This window comes from Morchella importuna (assembly GCF_003444635.1).
Source record: "Morchella importuna strain M04M26 chromosome Unknown Morimp01GS006, whole genome shotgun sequence".
Classification (NCBI taxonomy): Eukaryota; Fungi; Ascomycota; class Pezizomycetes; order Pezizales; family Morchellaceae; genus Morchella; species Morchella importuna.
The window spans coordinates 1391467-1417040 of record NW_025763403.1 but is presented as its reverse complement, the minus strand read 5'-3'; the positions used below and the strand labels follow the sequence as shown (position 1 = coordinate 1417040).

Genomic DNA, 25574 nt, shown 5'->3' with positions numbered 1-25574 from the left:
ATATATTCTTATATAAATTATTAAGCTCTGGGTTTTTTTTTGAATTATTTCTAATGTTTTGCTAGGCTCGATCCTAAAGCTCGAGCTCAAAGCTCGAGCTAGCTCGGCTCGTGCCCATCACTAAATCATTCTGTTAACCAATACTTCAATATCAGTGAGTGAAATAAATTAACAGACTCTTAATTAAGCCGGTGCTCACGTAGGTGCATGTAGTTTGGGCCCTAGAATTAGCATAGTTAGAACACTACATGTACCGGGGGTTAAGGGTAAGTACTGAGAACCCCATTTTGGGCTGTAAGGGCCAGCGGGCGTCTGCTATTGGTCGATTCAAAAAAAAAGGACACTTGGCGGCCAAGAGGTTATTTGAATTGTGCGTGTTGCAGCTTTTGCAATGCAACCTCCATCCCCTCTTTTCCACTGATGCTCTTTCCGAACTCCACGAAAAACATGTTTGAAAGTTTAGGATTGCTATTAAGGTGATGGCCAGAGCAAGGGCTATCATTTGGTTATTTTTTTGTATTTTTAGGAAAATATTTAGATTTTTGAGTGAGTATATATGAAGTGTCTTTGTACTTTTTTCCCCCATACAAATTTCAGGGCCAAGACCAAAATTCATTGGCTGCTTTTTGGTTGCCATGGGCGGTTCCCATACAAAATCCAAGGCGTCTCGGTATTTAAGGTGAACCCCCGTACTGTAGTATAGTCATAATGTATCACTCGCTATAACGCTGATTACACATCCATCCAAATCGACTAAGCCGTATTCATCCGGGTGGGTGCGTGGAAGCAATCAAACATTTCATTGATAGACTAGCGTTACACTCATCCAATAGCTACAGCTTAACAGCTCAACCCATCGCTCATCATGATGTTTGTGACGGGATCTTCTCCATCATACCCTTACGCCTCGAGAAAAAATAATGATCGCAAGAGGAACCGTTCCCTTCTGGTCACATAAGTGAAATTATCTACGTCTCAGGAAAAACCAACAAAGGATACATAAATATCATCAAACAAAACGCAAAACAAAATTCAATAAGCCAAGTATTTCTCAACCTCATGCAACGCTTCCAACAATCAACGCCGCAACACCTTCTTCTTCGGCTCTTACTGTTATCTTAAGTGCAACTCCAGTCTTGCTGCTATATGCCATCTTGACCTCGGCAACTACCCGACCACCAGATATAGTTTTGCCAAATAGTTTCAGGTTGTGTGTGGATGTACTAACAGCAACATCGCTACCCTCAAGCGCTTGCAAAGAAAGGGTTTGCGATAATAGCTCACATGCTTCTATTCACTTTGTTAATAAAGAAATCAACAGTGAAAATATTGAGGGCACAACTCATACCTTGAATTCCTTTGACCCCAGTTCCCAGCGAAAAGGTCTCGGTAACTTCTTCACCTGCTGCGCCAACTTGTTCCCATACATTCCCAAAGCTTCCCGTGAAGTTTGGCACCACATAATCACCACCGGTCAACTCCAAGTCCTCAACCTGGTACTCATCTTCAAATCCTTGGTCCTCTGGTTCGCCAGTACTGGGATCGATCTCCTTGCTAGTGAATTTAAGAACGTTGGTGAAGGTAGCGGTGGCATAATTGCTCTCTTCGCCAGTGCGCTTGAAGGCTACATAGATAGTTCCTTCCTCGTCATTGCCCAATTTTGGTGCTGGAATAATGAAGTCTTCCTCCAAACCGACACCTTCACCACCTTCTGGGTCCGATGGAGTAGTAATCATCGATACGTCTTCTAAGACAGTGTCTGTAAGAGTATTCTTGACGTTGAATTGAAGAACGATATGTTCTTTGAAGATATGCTTGACCGCAACAACAACATATTCTGTTTCGGACTCAGTGAGCTCGACTTCTCGACTAGATTTCAAAACAGGGCCATAAGGCTTCAATTCTGGAACCGCAGCCAGTTGTTGTATATACTTTGCAGATGCAGCCGCGGCAGATGTGACAGCCTCTGCTGCAGCGGATGGTCCAGCCGATGGACGGGGCGCACCAGAAGTGGGTGCTTTGAGGGTTGGCATTGTCGTAGAACGCAGTTTGAAAGAGCGATCCTCAGCATCGGCCTCAGCACGTGTAACAATAGGAATAGAGGAAATGTCAAATGGTTGTGAGAAAGTTGATGCGTCTCCAGTGACATACATGACTAGCTGGTGTTCGAATATCGGTAGAGAAAAGGAGGATTCATTCTTAATAAACCTCTCAGCCACCTCTTCGCCATCCTCCTGCTGAATTAACCTCAAATTGAGGGCTGCCCTGTCCCTGACTTCATCATCGGGATCATCCAAGCATCTGGTTAACAATACAACCACGCTCTTCTTCACCTCTGGATCAACTTTCTCCCCCTCTTTACTCGCGACACCAAACTTTGCCAATGCAGTAACCGCTGCGGCACGAACTACTGCATTCTCGAGAACGACGCGGTTATAGATATACCGAATATACTTGGTTGGCTGTGTAGTTTTCGGCCCTTCTGTACCAAGCAGGTGCAAAATGCGAACAGCGAGCTTGGTAAACTCACAATCCTCGATAAACTCGCAGAGATGTGCGAGTGCTAAACGGTGTGAGAAGAGTACCTTTGCTGCCGAACAAATAGAGCTTACCTTCTTCTCGACTTTCAGGCACAAACTTGATCAAATCAAACATGCTTTCTACTACAGTCTTCTTAAATTCGTAGCCACCCTCATCTCTTAGAACCCCGCTCAAAAACGTCAACATCGCTGCTTGCTTGCTAGGGAACTTCAAACACAATGTACGAATCGCCTCCACGATAGTAATCTTGAATTCATCTGTAATGTCGGCCATAAGTCCGCTAATCTTGCCGATAAGTCTATCCACCGAGGTTTCATTTCCAGTTTTAAGCAGAGTGGTGATAGCAAAGGTCGCAATTGAACGATTGGAATTATTGAGCAACGTCTCAATATCCATGTTACAAACGTTGACCGCAGAAGGGCGGATGGACGCGAAGTTATGGAGGATCCGAATAGCAGTGAATTTAGCAACAGCCCGAGGAGATGTGAGATATAATTGAAGAACTAACCAATCCTATTATTACTAATGCTCCTAGCCTTCGGGGAAGAGTACTTACCATTGATAGCTGGAGCGACCTCAGCATCTGTTACATCTCGTAGCTCGCATATCGCTTTAGCGGCCTCGAAATTTACCATCTCGGCCTTATGCCTTAGCCATCCTTCCAACAGAGCGTACATTGGCTTTCTCAAACTAGGGTCTTCGTCGGCAATCTTGGCAGCAAGCCGCACCAACATGATAACAGCAGCTGGGTTCTTAACAGTTCCATTCGCGAATTGTTGTACCATTTTCACAAGCGCCATCCGATCGTGAGAGCGCATTTGATACAGAAGACCGATAGCATGGTATTGGGTCATACCGGAACCTTGAGGCACAGAAGCTGCAGATGAACCGAATCCTAAGCTGAACCCCCCTGACTTGGACCCAGAAAGCGCAGCTTCTTGGGTTTCGTTTGCCCATCTGCGTACAACATCGCGAGCAGTGGGGAGGAGGTGATAAGCCGATACAAGCGCTGCAGACGAGACCGAGGGGTTTTTATCGACAATTGCAGTCTTAAGGAGACGCTCTATCGCTTGAACCGTTGTGCCCTGTGCCACGACCATGTCAGTCTAGAGCTAAGAATCGCTATACGTGGAATCATGCGAAGATCGAAGGTGATAAGGCATCAGATCCACCGGATTCTGATATTTGCCAATTGATCCCTAGAACTGTCCTAAAACCAATCCCAAGCTATTCCGAGACTGAGATAGTTTCTCCGACTCACATCAATGATCCTACACAATGCTCTTATAGCATTCGCCCTGTAAACCTCTTGTTCCCCTGCACCCCTCCCACCACCGGCAACATCTTTCATAACTGAAGATGTAACCATGATGACATCCTCGGCAGTGTCCGCTAGCTCCTTGATAACTAAGTAAACCATCTGCCTAAGCGAAGCATCGCGGTGTTGGAATAGCTTAGTTATTCCAAAAAAGAGAGAAGTCGCTTCGGATGTAGGGAAACGTTCGCCAGTATGGAGTAGATAAGTAATTTTTGTCAATAAGATGCGACATTTGCGGGGCGATATGGGTGATGTGTTGAAAAGCCGTGCTTTTGAGAGCATCAGATGTCAGCTACTAGCCTAGCATATAGTTGTAAAGTTAATTGCGGAAGCTTACCTTCCTGGAATACAGAAGTACGATCAACTTTGAAGATTGCTTGGTCTGCATCTTCATCTTTTTTTGAGTAGCTCATGGTGAAAGAGGTGGATAGCGGGGATGGCGGGGAGGTTGCGGTCGGATGTGGGGAGTGGAACACAGCTGTCTCCTTTTCGTGCAAAGAGGCTCCTCCGTTGAAAGTTGTCCAGTTAACTCGAGCATTAAATTACCCGGCCGGCCGTTACCCAACCCTAACTGCATACATGTACTCCTACTCTTGTTCAAAGTGGAGGCTCTATGTTTTGAAAACCTTTCTTGAGATCTCCGGTAATTGATCAGATTTAAGTTGGATTCCCTCAATTACCCACTCCACTTCATATCAAGGCCTTATACCAAAAAATTGCGATGCTATGGTCAAGCCAATTAGGACAGCCGAGTGAGCTTTAGTGATTGAAGCTTTGCTCGACATGTAGTCAAAGTAGTTAACCCCATTCCAACAGATTTATTCTTCACTTTACTCAGTCAATTAAAATGTCGGAATTTTTAGTAAGCATTTAGTTGCAACGATATCCGACTACTTAATTAACGCTGTCGGGCAGATTATTCGTCAGGCATTAGTAATACAGATACGCGCGGGTTAGCCTGGATAGGCGCCCTGAGGAGGAAACGTAGTCCTAGCGCTAGCGCTATTTTGTTTAGGTGGCAACCTCTCTCCTAGTCTACATCATCATCAATATACATGCTCCTGCTAGTTTTAGTCGAACAGTTTTTTTGATTTGTCTCTAAATTCGTATTGTCGTCGCAAAGAGACTGATCACAACAAACAGCCAACAACGCGCGAGTAACCTACTTCGATTACTAAAGTTTTTAGGGAGATATAATTTGTGTTAAAGGTACATAACTGTATGTATATTGTTGCACAAATACCTATCACAATGCTACCCCATCTCCGCCCAAATTCAAGCGTCCAAAATTATGATCGCAGGAACACATGTACACGATTAGGTTTATACTAAAACCCCTTGCCAGAAGCACATCCAAGGTTTCTCTAACTCTGATAGGATAGAGGTGAATAAGAATCGCCACATGCTTTACTACTAGCTTAATTGAAGGTCATGTACACAATTACATCGGATTTAAGAACACATATATAAATATACTCACTCGTTTTGAGAATTATTCTCTTCGGTCATGAATCCCATTTTACTGTCATAGGGTCCCTGCTAAAAGGGATTAGTTCGCCCCTTAGATGAAGATAACCATATCCGGTGCTCGACAACCTACCCACGCGTGGGATATAGTACTACTACACTGGAGGTAAATCCCGTAGGTACAAACTACATGTGCATGTACATAAGATCATGCCGGTGTTCCCGATTGCTCAGATAGTTTGACCAAAATTTAATTCCAAGAATAATGGATGGCATAATTAGAATTCTATACGAAAGATAAATAATAATAAAAAAAAGCGTCGAAACCCAAACCAAACTGTGACCATTACGCCTGTGAGCTCCTCTACCAAGCAGTGATATCATCCACCTCTCCAACCGTTCCAGCTTTCACTTCACCAATTCCATCTGTCTCCTCGGCAGCTTCTACATTTATCGGCGGTCTATCCATAAATTCCGGTAATGTCTCTTTTAAGAAACCCAGTATATGTCTATTAACCTCCTCGAACTGTAGTAAAAATGCATCGTGACCCTCAGGGCTATCGATTGTTGCCAGTCGTGCATTCGGTATGAACTTTGCTAGTTCTTGTTGTTCGGCGTATGTAAACAGCCCATCGCTCTCTATGCCAATCACAAGAGCTGGTTGCTCAATGAGACGCAATGCAGCCCGGACATCACCATCATCAACACGGCCACGAGAAATATCATGTGTATCGAGCTTCCGAGTGATGGCAATATAACAGTTTGCGTCGAAGCGCTTTACAAACTTGTCTCCTTGATATCGCAGGTAGCTTTGCGCGGAAAAGTATGTTGGGCATTTTTTCCTCCCGTTCGATATTGGAGATCGGGGAGTAGAGACTGGAGGCAACCCGGGCGGAAGAACCGAGGAAACACCTTCTTCATCCACCTTCGTATCTAGTTGAGTGCCAGCCCCAGTGTGTCCTAGATTGTCCAGTGCAGGAATTGAAGAAATTGAGCTGCTACGAGACGGTAATCGCCTCGCATTTTTGAAACCTTCATTGTGGATTGCCCAGTGACCCTCACCGGGGGTGCTGGGGGTTTGGTTCCCTGGGGAGTTTGGTTGCGGGTTACGAGATGGATCGGGTGTATTGCGGCCGAAACGGGATTCGAATGAGTTGCGACTAGAAACAAGTCAATATACCATGAGCTAGTGGACCTTAAGGGTTACAAACGTTCGATATGTCAACAGCGCACTCATTCTTGCAGCTCCCAATCCCGCAACAGGTGGATCTTCAAATGGGTAATAGCCATCCTCTATCACTTTTGGTTAATGATAGTTTCAGCAATTACCTTGCGGGGTAGAAATTTACTCACCATACTTTGGATCTGAATAAATACTTTGCCTTTGTGCTTCTCCCCATGAGATACACCAAGCCGAGTGACGAGAACTTGTAGCAATTGGCACTATGGATTTAACATAGTCTTTTCCAAAGTACGCCCACTCAAGAACAAGCATTCCTCCCATAGAACCACCAATTACCACAGCAATCTCCTTAACTCCCAAGTAATCCAATATGAGCTTATGAATGCTAATGCGTTACTCCGGTTAGCTCCAGATTTTATCAACCCAAATTGGGAAGGCTACCGACTTGACATCATCCCGCACCGTCGTCAGTGGGAACTCGGGGCCATAAATCCTCCCAGTCTCTGGATCCGTTGTACATGGTGAAGCGCTACCGTACGGACTTCCAAGACTGTTACAGCATACGACGAAGAACCTCCCCGTATCGAATGCCCTCCCAGGTCCAATTAGAGGACCCCACCAATCCCAGACATCGGCGCTGCCTGTTAGTGCATGGCAAATCACCATGACATTATTGCGGGCCTCGTTCAGACAACCGGACGTCTTGTAGGCTACGGGAACATTTGTAAGAGTCACGCCAGACTCTAGGGTGAAGCTTGGGATCAGAGCGATCTTCTGTCCGGAAATCAGCTTTGAGAATGGATTCTCAGGCTGTGATTTGAGGTGCTCTAAGGGTAGCGACGAAAGAGTCATTCTGTCAGTTGGGATTGGTGGTGTGGGAGTGTTGTTGCAATATGGTTTTCTTTAAGGAAAAAACTTGTAAAAAAAAGACATAAGCACATACCGTACTTCCGTACCTCGGCAGGCGCACTTTCAAGCACAGCAGGGAGTTCTGGTTCGGATACAGGCATCTTGTTCGCTTGTGCTGGTTTGATTTCTAGATCGCTTTAAGCTCTGCGCTTTTATTTCTACTGGGAATATGGGACTCTTATATCTTAGTGGGGCAGAGATGGCAATTCTGTTATTCAAAATTTTACACAAGCATTGCCAAGACCCATGCTAGTCGGTCACGCCTTATCGCGTTATCATCAGCAGAGCTTATTGATTTCTCAGCTAATAAACGTTAGAATTGCGTGCTTGAGGGCCTAGAAGATACAATATTGTAGTGAGACTTCTTACTATTCTAACGGTTGGGTTGATTGGAATGATTGAAATGAAACGAGTCAAAAACTGACATGTCATCTTCCAGCTTACAGACTCATGTGTGCGCATATGAGTATTTTCAGTCCTTAGGAATATATCAACGTCCGATCCGCGAAAATAATCGTTTCATTGCTTTTGTTACTAGGGAATTGATCCATGGAACCAGTAACTCCACAGATTGTGGAGAAGTTCGCCCCACCTATCGGGCCCAGCAGTTTATTCCGCGGTTTTGATAGATATCATGCCTTCAAAAGTGTCAATAGATAAGCTGAGTGACCGGTCTAAAAGTACGTCACCTGGAATACTTTTGCTTAAAAAGAAACAGAGGGCAGGTGGTCATTCTCCAAAAAAATTATGTACCCCATTTCCCTTATATAATTGAGCTGTACATGTCAAGGACTGCTGACCTTTTCTTAGGAGCCAAAAAGCCACAGCAATTGCAGACGGATTGGTGATAGATTGATTCAGATCCAATGATTGAAGGAATTAATTGGCAGAAAAAAGCCACAATTTTAGCTGTCAGCATTTCAGTAACATGACAGCTTAAGGGATAGGTACTACTCTGTAGCTAGCGATATGTGGCGGTAGCTTGAACGACCGTTATAGGAAGTACTAGAACTACATTGAATATACATGAGTTCGTTCCCACTAATAAACCATTTAACCTTTTCTTACACCTTACAGTATTTGTTTTGGTATTTTTGAGTTGATATGGCTTGGCAGTGTTTAATGGTAATGATATGTTTACCTCTCTGACTGGCCAGATCATGATAGCCACACCAAATTATAACCCAACCATTTACTTACTGAATAAGTCCGACCCATGTAAAAGAGTCTACATAACAAGCTAAAGTGATTGTCTCGATATCAAAGACGTTCGAAATCGCGAAGATTTCTGCATGGTGCCTGTAAATACATACCGATACCCCATCTACATCTACTAAAATTGTGCTCTCCTAAGTAATTCTCTTGTACCCATACCTAGTAGGTATATAATGTACACTTTATTGCTAGAAGGAGCGCTAGCCGGGGTGAGTATGTACATGTACTTTACTACATAGCTAGGGCGCTGCCGACAGTCAACTACTACCCAGGTGAGGGGAAACGTCCGATTATGAGTACACGCCCTGTTCCAGCAGTTTCTTATATATATATCGATATCTACTTATATATATATATACAAGCTTCGAATTCTTTCGGGATATGAATATTTAGGCAATATTATATAAGTATATATCTCTAGTTCCCGGTATACACCCGCCGCACGGCCATTAATCTATGCAGCCACTGGGACTTTAATTGGTCGCACATCAAGGCCAGGGTTAATAATTACATTTCCTGCTCTAGCCGGCCCATCGACCTGCAGTACAATATTACATGTAAATGACCGTGCTGACTCAACTATATACATACATGTATCTGCTCAGGGTTGATATACATACAATGTTTGCGCGCACTTGCAACATATATATAGGACTACAAGTGGTTTCCGGCCTTCGGCCGGTACTACATGTATATCAATCAGTCCAATATACGTATATACAGGCAAGCCGGCTTACGACTTATTTTCTCTATTTGCCTGGCAGGCAAAGTCAATCACTATCTGCTCTGGTCTATATGTACGTGCCTTTTCTGATATCCCCCATATATCAGTAGATAGGCCAGAAATTTCTCCAGTTCAAGCTACAAGTATCCCTTTAACATCCACCAAGCCGAACTACTAATCGATTCCCAGAGCCAGTTGAAAACCTATTAACTACCTAGCACCACTCAGCACAATATATACCCTATGTTCATATCCAACACAGCATATTTCAAATAAAACAAAACCTCTCTCAATGAGCCAATCAAAGGCTTTTAAATGCACATGAATATACAGGTTATAATTATATACTTATTAGATATGCAAATGAACTACCCATATTTGAAGACAAACTTTGTACACTATATAAAACCTGAGACCCGGAAGAAAAACCAAATTAGTTTAAAAATAGAAAAAGAGACGGTCGGTGCTACAGGGTCATACTTATATCATATGCTCGTACAGAATTTAAAAGCTAAGAGTACATAACCAGTCCCGCATCAGACTTTCTGGGTTAGAGATTTGATAGCCGGTGGTTTGTGAAGCTACATGTACGTAGCTTTTCAAACATTTCAACGAACCAATGACAGTGCACATGTCGGCGTTATGAGTCATGGACGGCCAAAGGAGACTATGGTCAGTATTACATGTACACACATATACCTATATCATAATATATTTATTTGATCTGGGCGCTTTCTCTGTTTCTCCTACTGGAGGGTGTCGAGCTGCTCGTAGGGGTCATATAGCTTGGCAAAATAGAGTCTCCGGGGTTTCAATCAAAATAAGGTTTGATGGACTCGAAACTACATGCACTGCTTGTGTTTGTTTACGGTGGCTTTAACCACTGCATGTAACTTTATATGCTTTGTGTACCTACAATCCCTACATAGCCCTGTCTTCGATACACGTATATGTGGCTACGTGTATCCTGATTTCTGAACATACTTAACTAACACGCAGCAGGTCCATCTGAGTAGAATAAACCCGGGGAAACTGCTAGAGAGGCTCTGAACATATCGCTTTCCCGGAAGAAGCCGTTGGACTCTCACCTCCAACTATTCTCGGTCATCACCTGTAAGATTACTATCTGGTCATGTTCTCCTGTAGGTACAAAGCAAGAGTTAAGTGTACAAAATCTTGACTTCAGTTACTGCCACCGGGATTTGTGTATATATATATATACAAGTAGTTTCCGGCCTTCGACCGGTACTATATGTATATCAATCAGTCCAATATACAGGCAAACCGCTTTGCGGCTTATTTCTCTATTTACCTGGCAGGCAAGGTCCATCACTATATCTAGATCTGCTCTGGTCAATATGTGCCTTTTCTGATATCCCCGATATATCAACGGATAAGTCAGACAATTCCTCCAGTTAAAACTACAGGTATATCCCTTTAACAGCCACCAAGCCGCTAAAATCGAACTACTAATCGATTCCCAGAACCAGTAGAAACCTTATTAACACTCTAACAACACTCAGCACAATACTCTAAGTTAATATCCAACACAACATGTTTCAAATGAAACAAAAACATCCCTCAATGAACCAATCAGAAGACTATAAAAGCACATTGCATATGCAGGTTATAATTATATATTTATTAGATATACATTCACACTTTCAGCCAAGTGCAATTAAGGAATTAAACAAAAAAACACTTTCAGCTCACCTCTCAAAGTAGGCGCTACAACACAGATATATATCGACGTGACTGTCGATCAGATTCCTTCAGATGTCGGTTGGTTTGCAGACAGTACGGTTCTTCTACCATCTTGTTCAATCGCCGACAAAATTCAACCTTCGAAGCATTTGGAAGTCAGTAAATGGAATTAATTGAGGGAATACCCTCCAAATCGATGCCAGCTGCATGAGAGAATCCCCCCCCCCCCGGGGCCTCTTGGCGGTAACCTCTTATGTCGCATCACACCGCTCCCTTTTATAACCGTGATAGCCCATGCTACTGTCTACAGATCCAGCTGGTGTTTCTCCACCGTGTATCTATGCACATGGATCTACTCGATGATATGGCGGTTTCGACCTGTACCCAAGTGGATGCGATTTTCAGAAATGATGACGAGGCACGAAGGAACCTTCTGTACGCGCGGCCGCCGAGAGACATGTATCTCTCGTCTCATCGGTTTTTAGCCTTGCACACCATGAAAGTGGCAGGAGTGCTAAAGTAAACCCTTATAAATCGAGCAGATATCCGACGCTGCAGGCCGAATCTATCGCGGAGTCGGGAACCTTCGCTAAGGATGAGAGCGGCCGAGTGAGCGGTGATGATTTGCCAAGGCCTCAACGGCAAGATCCTCTCAAGTCTAGAAAAAGCCAAAACGACGAAGATTACGTGTGCCTCGGAACATCATGTCTCTTTCAGAGAAAAAGACCCATCATGGGTGCAGGAGACATGGATTTTCCAATGCATGTAGTAGGCCCTCTGTGAAACGTTTGGAGGTGGGGTAGAAGATAAACTATTGCAGCTGCAACGGTCGAGACCCTACGCAAGCCCAAATGGGTAGGTTCTTAAGGTCTGGTTTCCGTTATTCCGACGGGTTATGATATCTGAATGCAAGACAGCCCAGAGTTTCTAGATCTACGGGTAAAGACAGAGTTGTGGAGAGTACTTTGAGGTTGTAAAGCGGTGCTAATATTGTGTGCACGCAACGGTAGAGTGATAGTTCCTTTTATTCAACAAAAAGCAAAATATACACGTTATCAACGCCATGTTAATTTTACATAATAGGAAAAACCACTACTGACAATCTCCGTCTCTAGTAGAACTCGTGCCAATTAAGATAAAGGCCCAGGTGAGGCGTATGGTAAGCACAAATGCTCGGAGGGGTGAAATAACGGAAAAAAGCAGCCTTTAGCAAGACAGACACAAAGTGGTATCCGAAAGCTAATTATAAGCATACATAAATGAGTGTGGGTAGCGGCGAACCGGAGATGATCTGAGAAAGAAAAGCCTAAAAAAAAAACCGCCGCTCTATCAACCAAGAAAAAGAATGGCGAGAAATAGAAAAAAAGAAACAGGGTGATTTATATATAAAAACACCTTGTATGTATGTCGAGGAAAAGCTGTGTACTTAGAATTCACCATTACCTTGGTGTTATGCAAGAAGATGAGAAATAAGAAAGAAGAAAATTCCCCAGACCCAGAATAGAAGATGATGGTGAGCGGAAAGCCTCCGCAAACGTTACTACCCCCCCTTTTGAACCCAAACCCAACGCTAATAACAAATACGTCCCAAATTTTATTACACGAAAACAAAAAACTTATTCCTATATGAGTGTTTGAAACTAATCGTCAGGGTTTGCCAGCTAAATCAAATACAAAAGTTAGCATTTATCTCTAATCTAATTATACGGATTTCGACATACCCGCAAGACCCGTCTCGAATAATCAGCGTCGTCTCTCAAACTCCTCACACTCATTCGTGAACTTCCAGTATCAGGATCGTATCGTAGATATAGCTGGCTAGGATCAAGCCGTTGATCGACTAATTTGGTCCCATCAGGCCCTCTTGCAGCAGCGGTTCCCACCCCATTCAATCCTGCCATGTTGGGCGGGCCTGTTGAGGGCGCAGTATCTACTGAGTGGAATCCTTTCTCCCCCATTAGACCCAGTGTGCTCAAAGAGCGAGACCTCCGACGACTACCAGCCATAACACCTGCGCCACCGGCGGGGATAACGGCAGCCTCTGGACCACCATGCATCGAGTTTCTTTGTTTGTTTCTACGGTAACAAAAGACCATAAGTGCCCCAACGATAGCAATAACCAAAAGAGCAACACCAACGAAAACACCTGCAACTCGTCCGGGTTGCGAGAAGAAGTTATCACCACTCGCGGATGGTTCTGCTGTCGCGGTTGCTGATGCTGTTGTCTCGGGTATATAAGTAACCGTTCGGACACCTCCTGAGGTTATAACGGAAAGACTAGGGGTTTCGGTCGTGGAAGTAGAGCTAGAGCTAGTGGTAGAAGTGGTTGTAGTAGTTGGTGCAGATGTTGTACTTGTTGATGACGATGATGTCGAAGACGCGGTCTGCAGTTATATTGTTAATGAGTATGTGATAATCGTAGTAATAAATCACTAAGATAACATATAACAACTGATAAATACATAGATTTATTTAAAAAAAAAAAAAAAAAAAGGGAAAAAATGGAAAAAAAGGTATCACATCGCGAAAAATAAGAGAGTACTCATACGATTATGATCGTCCGGGTAGGTCCAGCTTCGATAACCGTAGAGATTTGGAGGGAGAAGGAGGAAATTATATAAGGAGGATTTGAGGTAGTTCTCACCGATGAAGAGGAGCCAACAGTGCCACTCGGTGGAACGTTTGAAAGAGCAATGTAGCCGAAGACGTTCTTCGTGACACTTCCACATGTTTCCTGTCCGTATCCAGGGCATGATTGAGTACAGCCTGTGGTTGTTGAAGATGGTGCATAATTTGAACACCAACATTTTGAGCCTTGGAGAATGGCAAAAGCATAATCGGCTTCACAATAATTGGTACAGAGGCCATTACTTTGGAATGTATCGGTCACTAAACGGATAAATTACCACCGTCAGTCTTCAATCCAAATTATCGCTTCTTCAAACTTCAGGTTGAATAGGAGGCTAGCGTACTTGGTGATGAGCTTGCAGCAGTATTGAGACTAGAGCAATATGCCATATCCGCCGCATTACTGCTTCCAATTGCACATGACAACAGCAGCACTGTCGTCAACGTCGTCCGCAACCACCATCCCCCAACTCCAATACCCATGCCCATGCCCCTGCCAAACTGTCGCTTTCGCTCGTGGTTCTGTCCACGCATAACTTCCGTTCTAGACTGAGTCGCAGTGTATTGGGGTGTTCGGCCACTATTGTTTGGTCGTACCATCGTGATATTGTAAGTTGGGAGCAACGTATTATATTGACTGGTGTTTCGAAAGGTACGAAACCATCCACCAAGGGCAAAAATATCGAAGGTCGAAGGTTGCTTTAGATTAGCCGGGAGGAAGGTACGTAAAGTTTTAAGTAGAAACGGAGCCTACCAATGCACGAAACAAAATCAGCTTCACCATAGCCTATATCGTTTTGGAACCACTTACTCTCAACAAACAAACTACTTCGGCCCAAGAAAAGGCAGAATTATTTCAAACGACTAACCGAAAAAAGAAATCACGAGTATTCAAAGAACGACAAGCACAAATAACGAGTGTATCCACGCCAGCTATTTGCTGCCCAGTCCACGAAATCGTGGATGACGAGGAAGGTAGTGAGTGACAATAAAGCTGAAAATGAATATGCACCTAATGAGTGTACTGACTGCCGCCGAACCGATTGAATGGGTCGAGCGAGCGGTGTCGAAAGATGGAGGAAGTTGAAAGTTGATCAGAGGAAGATTATCGAGGTTGAAAGATTTGTTCCTGGGTCCGTGTTCAAGGAAACAACCAAACGCTCAGGAGGGTAAAGGAGGTATGAGTGCTTAGCAGAACGGAACGAAACTGCGGCACAATTTGGAATTAGCAAGGGATTGCGAAAGAGGACGGACGGGCGGGATGCTCGGCCAAAAAGGCAGGCTCAAGGAGATCGACGGACAACACCGCACGGCCTGGGCTAGCTGGCTTGGGCAATTCTCTTGTCCTTTAAGGAACATGCTACATACCTTTTGGGTTGAAGGGGGAAATGGGCGAGAGACGAAAGCGAGAGCGGAGCCCAAAAGGACGTTCGTCAGCAGTTCAAGCGAGCGGGAACTGCCACTATTCGTTGTATTATTTTTGAGGCGTCCTTGGGCTGCAGATAGACTGCTGCTGTGAAGGACTCTGTAACAGGAGGAAGGATATGGATGTTTGTTGGTAGAAGTCTCAGTTCCACAAATTATCTTATGTCCGTCAAAGCGCTATAACGACAGTTAGTAAAGGAGAGGTGTTGCAGCAGTTTTGTCGACTATTATTGCTGCTGAATTATTCACAGTTCACTCTACTGGAGGAGGAGAGTCGAAGAGTCGAAGGAGAATACCCCCAAGAGTTTGGGAGTTCTGGAGATGAGTTCGCCACGGATGTACTCCCGGCTTGTGTAGGGATCATATAATTGAGAACCTCCAGGCCAGGATGTGACCCATGGTGTCTACAAGGGTGTCGTATGCTCCGTGTTATCCTACACAAGGTGCATGTGTGCTCGCCTCTAGAGTCTACGGGCATACACTCTGGGGTGCTGCAGTTGCCGGAAACTGCATTTCCCGGCGGAGTGTTTTGTGCCCCCGAGACCTTAGAATCTCAAGATACGAAGAAGGCTTGCTACTCTTGGTGTGCTATCACTTTAGTCCACCGTTTCCTACCTCCACACTGACACTTCAGCTTTCGAAACGGACTGCACACTGCACACTTGTGGATATATAAATATAAATATACACACATCTCGCGTCGATAAGTGGCCCCATTTTTATTTCTTGTTTTCGGAGACTTAAACATCGAGTTAACACTGGGTCCAATCACCGGCAAGTTACGAGCATCTTCTGACCATCCTCAGCTACAGATGTTTATGCAATTCTATGTGGTCTTTTAGATCGAGTCTCCATTTTCATATCACCCTTCATCTACCTTTCTCCCACTCTTTGTTTATTTATTTTTGGTGTTTGCCCCCAATTAATTCAGATGTTTACCTATTTCGTCCCTCGCAATTGTTTCCGCATGCCTAACCCGTTTCGTCCGCATACATATGTAGGGCTACTGCAGTGCACCTAGAGAGAGATGAGAAACACGGGAATGAGACCTGCGAGAATGCGCTTCATAAGCCAGTTAAAGCTACCAAAATCCACTGTCTTTTTTCTTCTTTCCAACGCCATCTTCAGTAATATCTCTTCTCACCATCTTCCGCGCGCTTCTTTTGAAGTTTAGGTTATCTTCATTTTTATGGGTTTATCTTGTTAGAGATCTAGCCATCATATTATCCTTCTAAGGAGTCGTAGTGTTGTTACAATACCCCTATTTTTAGTAATGATATTCAACGACTACAGCCATCTGAATAACGATTGGGTACATCTATGACTTTACCCCGCTTCTTTCTGCTTGACTAGCAGTTTCTTAAGATGGGGACTTTGTCTAAGGTAAGTAACAGTTACATTTTGCAAAAAAAATTTGGCGATGCCGCATGGCCTTTTCCGGCCGGATTTCGCTCTACACCCATGTTGCTTTTGAATTACGATCGACACTATCGTCGTCACGGGCAAGCCTCATCCGTCATTCGGAAAAATTACCCCTGATCTGCATATCTACCGGACAACAAAATTGAATAAGCTCTTTACAATTGATTAACTCGCGATGTGTTCTCCTCATCAAGGGTTTCGTCAAGTTTCTTTGGGGATATTCACAAGGAAAACCTGATAGGTGGACCTTATTTGTGCAGCGTTTTATAGAGTCCTGGAAATTTGTACCCGCTGTGATGCTGCATTTGGCTGGTGCATAGATAAGTTGAAACCCCGAACAGAAGAGAGGCGCAGGAAAAACTACTAGCGCTAACAAAAGACAACAAGGGCGAGAAATACAGAAACAGGAAAACAGCGTACGGAGAGATCAGCGATATACTGGCTTTATCGACGTCAGAAGATTCAGAATTCACGCTAGAATTCCGGAAATTTCGGATTTTGGAGTGATGCCGATGCTGTCGCAATACCATGTTTCCCTTTCGGCATGCCGTAGTGGAGAAAAGTGCACTGAATGGTGAATATCTTCAACGGTCTAAGTACTCTACCATGCTAGATTGATTTGCACCTTACTTAATGTGGTGCACTGCAGGACTGTGGTGCAAGACGCAGGACTCCTTGAAGGCGTTGCGAATATCACTTTGATGCAGAGTAATCGTGGTTGTATCTGCGATTTATTCGATTCGAGGTTGGTCGTTGGTTATCCCTCGCTTGTCGACCGGCCTTAAACTAAGACTACGGGGAAAAACTAAGGGACAAACAGGGACAAATACGCCACGTTGTTACCAAAAGGAACCAATACTATGATAGGAAACGGACTCACTAAGGGAATCTCTAACATGTATTTTTCACAACACATAACGTTTGACTACAAGAATACTCCACAACCATTCAAAGTTAAAGACTAAACCTTTATGTTGCGCCAACCACTCATCTTCAACCCGGCGATGATACATTTCTTCATTTACCTATCTGCCATTTTTTCTTTATTTTTTATTTTTCTTTTGGGGTGCAATGGATCACTGTTGTCGCCTGCGCTTAAAATGTATGCACATTCCTTAAAATCTTTCTGCGCTCGTAGGACCGCTGAACCGTATCTCTGTGTACCTACAAAAATCTAGTCCGCTACAGCCTATGGGTGTTCTAACTTCTAGGGGTACTTTCATACCATACTCACATACAGGCAGATATCCGAGGCCAGCCACCGTTTAAATGTTTGGATACGAGATCCCCCACAGCCCCAATTCCTTCGGTAGATATTTGCAAGGACCGTGCAAACTTCAAAGCTTTCTGAGTTCAGTCGGACTCATCAAGTCTCTAGGACCCTGACAGCTTCCCCTTTTCTTTCCTTTTTCCAATGACTCACGTTGTACAAGCCGTCTTGTTGTGCTCTGCCTTACATGTAGTAAGGTATGTACATACATTGGCCTTGTATGTAGCGTATCAGCCAGTGGTAACATCAACATTTGTAGACTACATGTATAGACCGAAATTCCCGGAAATATTTTTGGACGAACGCTGACACGCGTTCGTCCCATTGGACGCGTACAGCCGAACCAATCTGTCGTCTGAAAAGGAAGGAGTGATTTCAGGACCCGTGCAATGGGAAAGTTCAACATGCGATGTCGAATTTCAAGAAAAGCGGCAAACCTGCAAAGGGGGATTTCAAGATGGCTGGGTCGCGTCAATATATGGCAATGGAATTTCGGTAGAAGCTTCCTTAGCTACTTTCTGAGGGATTTACAGAAGCTTGAGATGCAACTTATGAATGCCCGATACCGGTACCGAGTTTTCTCATGTTTCAGCACTACATGTATGCCAGGGAATCCCTTATTGACATGATTCCAGAGGTCCAAGTGGGTTGTCCGAGTGACGTGGAATGATGCTACCCCCAGGGACATCCCGTGTTCCTGAAATCTCCATATATAGAGTGACCAACCCCCAAAGTGGTAGTCACACAGACCACAAGGAGGCACCTAATTTCCACAGGCCTCGAAAATCCGTTTAGTCGTGTCCGATCTAGGAATACGCTGGCGGCCGGAAGAAAATATTAAAGAAAAGAAAATTTGATCGGACCCCGAAATCCGACACCGAGACCCCCGGAAGAACTTCGTTTACTAAGCGGTTGCGAGACGCACAGACTCTACCTACTCGAGTACCTCGGCGTTGCTGCGACGATCAGTGGAAGTTTCAACATCCCTCGCTCCGATAAGAGCTTACTTCCACATTGATCATTGATACCCAATATTATACCAGTATATGCGCTCCTTTACGAGCCACTTTGCAATATGAATAAAGTGCTGATTAGGATCTTCCGAAGGCATGCTTATTCCTCTGTAGCCCGTTTTCAGAATGCTACACAGCAAGCACATCCGTTGACAGGCTTCTATAAACGTGAGTTTCTCGATGCCACATCCCCGCCACTCTTGTGCTAACACCGAATACTTATAGTACTCCTTGACACCCCATTTCATCCCGCGAATCCTCTTCCGCCAGGTGTGCCACACCCACCTGCCACAACATCTCCAACAGAACCCTTCTCTCCAAACAATCCCACTACCACGGCGGATGCAGATACCCGTGTTGAGAAAGCACGTGTAGTATTTGGATCACGCCTCGCAGGACCAGGGAAGCGTGAAGAGGAGAAAAGACGGAAGGGAACTATTATTGCAGGTGTCAGGATCCCACCGAAACCGACGGAACCGGATAATTGCTGCATGTCGGGATGTGTCAACTGTACTTGGTTCGTTAGGCATATGGAACCCAACCTTAGGAGCTGGTTTAGCTAATGCATTGAAAATAGGGACATATTCAGAGAAGACCTGGAAGAATGGCGTGCAGCTATGAATGAGGCACGGGCGAAGCAGAAGTTACAGAATGCTGCACAGGGTATTAGCAATAGCATGGATGATGATGGTGGCCCGTCAGCTGGCGGGCTGTGGGAGGGATACGATGATATCCCAATTGGTATGAAAGCTTTTATGGAGACTGAAAAGCGCTTGAAAGAGAAGCACAAAACAACGGGGTCTACACCGGGTTGATACTGGGTTGTAGGTACCTTGGGAGTTAAGCCAAGGGTCTAGTTTGCCTCGCCCATGAGTCTATAGGGCATTTGCTGCCTTCGATGATTGTTGTTAGTTTCAGTGAAAAAAGCAATCGCCGGTCCTCAGTGATGGGACCATGATTACCACGTTTTGGGTTTGGATTTGGATTTGGGCTCGCAGGACGATTTACATCTGGGTATAGAAAAGGGGCGGAGTTTGGAGTTAAGAGATATAACTTGCCTAGCTGAATTTCTGTATTTAAATACCATACTTTATAATTACATTTATGCATCGTAGGTTGAGGTATCTCATACAACCCTAGCCCTGGTTATTTTAGATTGGCTAATATTGGACTGGATACAGTAGTCACCCACTCTACCTCTGATCCCGGAAATTTCCTACTACGTTTTGAGACCTTCATATAATTCTAGGCGAAGTCGAGTCGACACCAAACCCATTCCCTTTACTTAACACCCAAGAGTTTCCCAGGAACATATTGTTGATATTCCTTACGGCTGTAGACGTCTAGTCTCACTCTGGCTTGTAGAAAGGCAACAAAACTCTTTGGCCTGCGGGGGGGGGGGGGGGGATCATACTGACGAGAACGCCGGTGACTCTACTCTATGGGGTAGTTACTATACCTTACCTACAAGGCAAGAAACGGCCTGGCGCAGAAGGGAAGAGGAAATTAACATTGAATGTCTCAAGCACGGCAAGAACAGGCAATTCCCATTGATATAATGTAGGGGAACGTTGGCGAAAAGTGAAACAGTATCTCGCAAATATTTCCATAGGTAAACTGTATAGTGTGCTTTTACTATGGCATCATAGCCCACCGGCATCCCTTTTGGTTCATTTCATCCTTTATGCCCTCCATCTCATATCCATTTCTACCTTTTGGCTCATTATCTTTCTAATCAGTTCACCGACCGCATGGTATTTCGCTTCCGTATCCATGGCGTGGTGGCCTTTCTGTTCCACTGAACAAACCCCGCGACCAGCTTCCACAACTCTCTCAAAATCTTCGTACTCAAACTCTCCATCACTTTCGACAAATCCCAGTTGGCCGGTACTGGTGAAAGCGAGAACATGTGTACTGGCAGAATTTTTCAACTCGTCTAGTCCTGGTTCCACAACAACCCCGCCGCTACCCTTCATGAAGGCCACTGTGGTAGCAGCAAGGACGCTTTTGAGTGGTACAGCAGCATCCAATAGGGCCAAAACAGCAGCATTCATGGCCGGTGCAAGTAACAGGAGTGTAGTCGAAGCATTTTCATCGGTTCCGGCTGTTTGCACGACCTGCACCACGATCTGGATCAGAGTTCGGGGGTGGTTGGATCGGAGGATCAGTGATTTGAGGGCAGAGAGAAGGCGCGCCTCAAGATACTTTTCCCTGGTACCTGGACGGGTAATAGTTAGCGGAATAGTAAATTTGTTAAGTGAGGAAATGGCGCACTTGTGACTCCAATTGCTGGTCTGACAATCACCTCGACGTGTGCTTTCTGTGGGTGTTCATCACGAATCCGAACCTCCATAGGACCAGTTACGGAGGCGATGATAGACGTACGTCCTGAGACAAAAGATCCTGAGCCATCTGCTCTTGGAAGAAAGCCGATTGATGCGGCGTTGCTGCTGACCATTGTGCGTAATGTTGATTACTAGAATCTGCAATTGTTGAGGTCCTTAGTTCTTTCTTTCTTTCTTTCTTTCTTTCTTTCTTTCTTTCTTTTTGTTGATGTAAGGTAGGTAGTAGAAATTTCAAAGTTTAGTTAGAATGTATATACATGTATGTAGATGACATGTACGATAGATACAAGCTATAGTGCCAAGACCAACCCCACATACAGCCGCAACCGTTTTTCTTTTCTACCCACTCTCTTGGTTCTTTTTCTCCTTCCTCCCTTCCTTCCCTTCCCCCCGACTCTCATTTGTCCTGCGATATATAGACTTTTCATACCCTCCCTAATTTCGTTCCCTTCCTTTACAGTCATCTAACGAAATATTAACGGTAAAATGAAGTATGTTCTGGTCTCCGGAGGTCTGTTATCATTATCATTATTATTTTCATTGATTGGATTTGAAAACGCTAACGATTTTTTGTGTTATAGGCGTTATCAGCGGGATTGGGAAGGGCGTAATTGGTAATTCTTTCATTTTAATTATTTAGCAAATCAGAAGCTAATCATGTATATTTGAGATTTGAATAGCCTCCTCAACAGGTTTACTGTTGAAGACCATTGGTCTTAAGATATGCGCCCCTAGACCCTACTGAGCTATCGATATACTTGTATTGACTCTCTGTGAACGTTACATCAATCAAGATTGATCCTTATATGAATGTCGATGCTGGAACCATGGCGCCTACTGAGTAAGATAGATAATGCATGTTCAAGCGGGCTATGACATGGAAATATTAATTTTATCCTTCCCAATAGGCACGGAGAGGTTTTTGTTCTCAATGACGGAGGAGAGGTTGATCTCGATTTGGGAAACTACGAGCGCTATCTGAATATCACTCTCACCCGTGAGAACAATATTACTACAGGAAAGATCTACCAGCATGTTATTGAGCGCGAGGTATGCTGAGACAATTCGTATCTTCGATAACAATATAAGCTCACAAATAATGGCAGAGGAGAGGAGATTACCTTGGAAAGACTGTTCAGGTTGTTCCTCACTTGACCGACGCTATTCAGGACTGGATCGAACGTGTGGCACGCATCCCCGTGGATGAAACCAACAGCGAACCAGACGTCTGCATCATTGAGCTCGGAGGGACCGTTGGAGACATCGAATCTGCACCATTTGTCGAAGCCTTGAGACAGCTCAAGCGCCGCGCCGGCAAGAACAATTTCTTGCAAATCCACGTTTCACTTGTTCCAGTCATTAACGGAGAACAAAAGACCAAACCCACACAGGCGGCAATTAAGGACGTGAGGTCTGCTGGTCTGGCCCCAGATCTTATCGCTTGCCGTTGTCAACAGCCTTTGACAAAGAGCACAATCAAGAAGATTGCCTTATTCTGCGATGTCCTTGACCAACAGGTCCTGGCGGTACACGATGTGAACTCCACCTACCACGTCCCTCTACTTCTCGATAATCAGGGTCTTATCGGGCTTCTCTCCGAAACCCTTCAGCTCGACAAGCTTGAAGTTTTACCAGCTTTGTTGGAGAAGGGCCAACAGACCTGGACGCACTGGAAACAATTGACTCTGGCACAGGACAGGCTTTTCGATCAAGTGAGCATTGCCCTTGTTGGTAAATACACTGACCTGCACGATTCATACTTGAGCGTCATTAAGAGCTTGGAACACTCCGCTATGAGGTGTGGAAGGAAATTGAATTTGATCTGGGTCGAGGCAGAGGCCTTGGAGACCCAGATGAGTACCCAAGATCCGGCAAAATACCACAAGGCTTGGCATGATGTTTGCACTGCAAAGTATGTTTTCTAAAATTCTCCAGAAATTTTAAACTAATCTTTTTGAAGCGGTGTTCTTGTTCCTGGAGGTTTTGGTGTTCGAGGTACCGAGGGAATGATTGCCGCAGCCAAGTGGGCTCGTACCAACAATACCCCTTACCTTGGGATTTGTCTTGGTATGCAGATTGCCGTCATTGAGTACGCTCGCAATGTTTGCGGAATGGAAGGTGAGTAGATACCAAGAGAATTTCATTTAAGAACCCTCAATCTAATGATGTTTGCAGGCGCCCATTCCGTAGAAATTTCCGCCCATACAGACCACCCGGTTATCATCTTCATGCCTGAAGGTAGCAAGACCCATCTCGGTGGAACCATGCGCCTTGGTATACGCCCCACAATTTGGCAACCGGGTAGCGAGTGGAGTAAACTCCGACAGCTGTACGGTAACTCAGACGAAATTCTCGAGCGTCACAGGCATCGTTACGAGGTCAATCCCGAATATATCGAGAAGCTTTCCGGATTGAATTTCGTGGGTAAGGATGACAAAGGTGAAAGAATGGAGATTGTCGAACTGAAAGACCATCCATTCTACGTTGGTGTCCAGTACCATCCGGAATATTTGTCGAGAGTATTGCAACCCAGCAAGCCGTTTTTGGGTTTCGTTGCTGCTAGCTGCGGGTAAGTTTCATCCTTACTAGGGAAAGGTTAGGTGACGGTATCCTAACTGGTGTTGCAGGGTTTTGGATGAGATCCTCGAGAAGCCTGATGCGCTTGTGGTGAACGGGGTATCTGTACCATGAAGGTGGAGAGCCCTCGTGTCCACAATCCTTGTTGTTTCGACAGTTTTATTCCATCTTCCCTCTAATATTTTCTTCGCGGCGCTTCTTTTTTCCCCCGAAATATGCCGGTTGGCAATAAATGTAGATTCGACAGAATGTCAAGACTTGCAAGGAGAGTACATAGAATTCTAACAATCATGTCTTGTCTAGATATCTCCATCAGTGAGGTTAGCATAGACCCTATTCCCTCTTCTGCTTAACTTTCCCCATCTCCAACTCAACTTCTCGCCTTATCTTCTCCGAAACTTGCCCTATCTGACCAGGCTCTTTATTAGCCTTGACAAGCCATTCCAGAGCCTCAGATAGTTTCCCCTCTTCCCGTAATATGATTGCCAGGCTCATTTGGCTTGCAGCGTAGCCTTCTGTCGCGGCAAGAGTAAACCACTCACGTGCAAGTAAGGGTTTGAAAGTTTTGGCGTAGTGCGCACCAAGAGAATGGGCAGCTGAAATGACGCCCGAGGCGGCAGCTTTGAGGAGATATGTTTCTTTTTGAGGGGAGTTATCTTTCGCCATTGCAAGATAGAGATAAGCATAGGGGTCATCTATGAGTAAATACATGTACTTGATTAGCTACTGGTTTCGGATTGGGTCTCAGTGATTGGGTCTCAGAGAGATGGAGCTATTGGGTGAATTTAGATTCATAGTAGAAGGCAAGAAACTGAAATATCGTGCTCTACTCCCACAAGTACCAATATCCAGAAACATACCGAGTTCTACCCCCTTCTTAAACGAAGCTATTGCTTTTGTTGTATCACCTCGTCGCTGCTGTAATCGTCCCAGTGAAGTCCACGCCGCTGCAACTCCCTTTTCTGCTGCCTTCTCGAACCACTTCTCCGCTTCTATCTCCTTTCCCGATTGGCTTACCATCTCTCCCATCCTGAACAGAGCACCAGGATACTCGTGCTCAGAAGCAATTTTCCTCAATATTTGAGAAATATCACGAAGATCTTGAACCACGCGAGGAATCTGTTTCATATTCGAAAGTTGTCTGTGCAGTTCGATCGTAGCTGTTGGGTCATGAAGAGTCGAACACGTAAAGAGGAGATGGAGGCCTGCTTGGGCTTGTACAGGAGGATCTTTAGGTGCCGAGCGTATCAATACGAGCGCAAGACGTGTTAGATCAGCGGGGGTTATATTATGCTCTACTTAGATTAGCCCTTCTTAATTTAAAAACCACGGAACCCTCGAGATACCATCACATATAGCCCTTCCACTAATCTCATTCGGTTCCTTTACCATCATTGGCATATAGTCTGCTACAAGCCTTGTTGCAACAGCAGGACCGAATGGGAGTGCTTTTGACTTATGGGCAGAGAGGAGCACATCGTTTGGGATTTCGGGAGCCCTGTGTCGCCACTCATCTTCAATCCGTTGCTTGTGACGAATAGCAAAAGCGGGGCGAAGGCGCGTTGCGAGATGACTACGGGAAGTATGGAAGTATTGGGCATGGGCGCCAACTCGGAATCGTATCGGCGAGAACATTTTTGATGGAGCCGGTTGAGTTTCTTTGACACCAAGGGGAGGGATTGAGATAAGCTTTTGCAGCCTCAATCTTGGCGTGACAGAGTTGAATCATATATTATCACTCGGTACGGACATTTGACAGCAGTGCTAATATTATTGTGATTGGATAGGTACATGTACATGTAGTGTAGGTACATAATAGTAATACTGTTTCAT

At 44.7% G+C, this 25574-nt stretch overlaps 8 protein-coding genes across 8 annotated transcripts; 3 read left to right on the top strand and 5 right to left on the bottom strand.

The window, feature by feature from the left end:
* Positions 1-1057: 1057 nt before the first annotated feature.
* Positions 1058-4272, bottom strand: LAJ45_03188 (uncharacterized protein; the record flags this gene model as incomplete). Its single annotated transcript, XM_046112776.1, has 6 exons — positions 1058-1290; positions 1349-2563; positions 2613-3044; positions 3098-3626; positions 3803-4128; positions 4197-4272. 6 exons carry the CDS (start codon positions 4270-4272, stop codon positions 1058-1060), a joined length of 2811 nt encoding a protein of 936 aa, XP_045974265.1.
* Positions 4273-5690: 1418 nt separating this feature from the next.
* Positions 5691-7519, bottom strand: LAJ45_03187 (uncharacterized protein; the record flags this gene model as incomplete). The annotated part of the gene is made up of 5 exons (XM_046112775.1): positions 5691-6486; positions 6538-6619; positions 6680-6894; positions 6955-7336; positions 7453-7519. 5 exons carry the CDS (start codon positions 7517-7519, stop codon positions 5691-5693), a joined length of 1542 nt encoding a protein of 513 aa, XP_045974264.1.
* Positions 7520-12701: 5182 nt separating this feature from the next.
* LAJ45_03186 (uncharacterized protein) lies at positions 12702-15513 on the bottom strand (the record flags this gene model as incomplete). The annotated part of the gene is made up of 10 exons (XM_046112774.1): positions 12702-12722; positions 12783-13137; positions 13200-13279; positions 13332-13445; positions 13706-13950; positions 14034-14439; positions 14501-14514; positions 14893-14896; positions 15058-15151; positions 15491-15513. 10 exons carry the CDS (start codon positions 15511-15513, stop codon positions 12702-12704), a joined length of 1356 nt encoding a protein of 451 aa, XP_045974263.1.
* Positions 15514-16479: 966 nt separating this feature from the next.
* LAJ45_03185 (uncharacterized protein) lies at positions 16480-17501 on the top strand (the record flags this gene model as incomplete). The annotated part of the gene is made up of 6 exons (XM_046112773.1): positions 16480-16497; positions 16731-16790; positions 16857-16860; positions 16924-17110; positions 17186-17281; positions 17357-17501. The coding sequence occupies 6 exons, from the start codon at positions 16480-16482 to the stop codon at positions 17499-17501; spliced, it is 510 nt and encodes a 169-aa protein (XP_045974262.1).
* A 1380-nt stretch (positions 17502-18881) lies between these two features.
* Positions 18882-19634, top strand: LAJ45_03184 (uncharacterized protein; the record flags this gene model as incomplete). The annotated part of the gene is made up of 3 exons (XM_046112772.1): positions 18882-18987; positions 19045-19336; positions 19397-19634. 3 exons carry the CDS (start codon positions 18882-18884, stop codon positions 19632-19634), a joined length of 636 nt encoding a protein of 211 aa, XP_045974261.1.
* An 867-nt stretch (positions 19635-20501) lies between these two features.
* LAJ45_03183 (uncharacterized protein) lies at positions 20502-21277 on the bottom strand (the record flags this gene model as incomplete). Its single annotated transcript, XM_046112771.1, has 5 exons — positions 20502-20936; positions 21015-21037; positions 21094-21139; positions 21205-21207; positions 21275-21277. 5 exons carry the CDS (start codon positions 21275-21277, stop codon positions 20502-20504), a joined length of 510 nt encoding a protein of 169 aa, XP_045974260.1.
* Positions 21278-21650: 373 nt separating this feature from the next.
* On the top strand, positions 21651-23855 carry LAJ45_03182 (uncharacterized protein; the record flags this gene model as incomplete). The annotated part of the gene is made up of 9 exons (XM_046112770.1): positions 21651-21675; positions 21746-21778; positions 21845-21885; positions 21944-22005; positions 22073-22214; positions 22271-23076; positions 23125-23282; positions 23340-23733; positions 23792-23855. 9 exons carry the CDS (start codon positions 21651-21653, stop codon positions 23853-23855), a joined length of 1725 nt encoding a protein of 574 aa, XP_045974259.1.
* Positions 23856-24074: 219 nt separating this feature from the next.
* Positions 24075-25376, bottom strand: LAJ45_03181 (uncharacterized protein; the record flags this gene model as incomplete). The annotated part of the gene is made up of 3 exons (XM_046112769.1): positions 24075-24436; positions 24602-25036; positions 25088-25376. 3 exons carry the CDS (start codon positions 25374-25376, stop codon positions 24075-24077), a joined length of 1086 nt encoding a protein of 361 aa, XP_045974258.1.
* Positions 25377-25574: the final 198 nt, after the last annotated feature.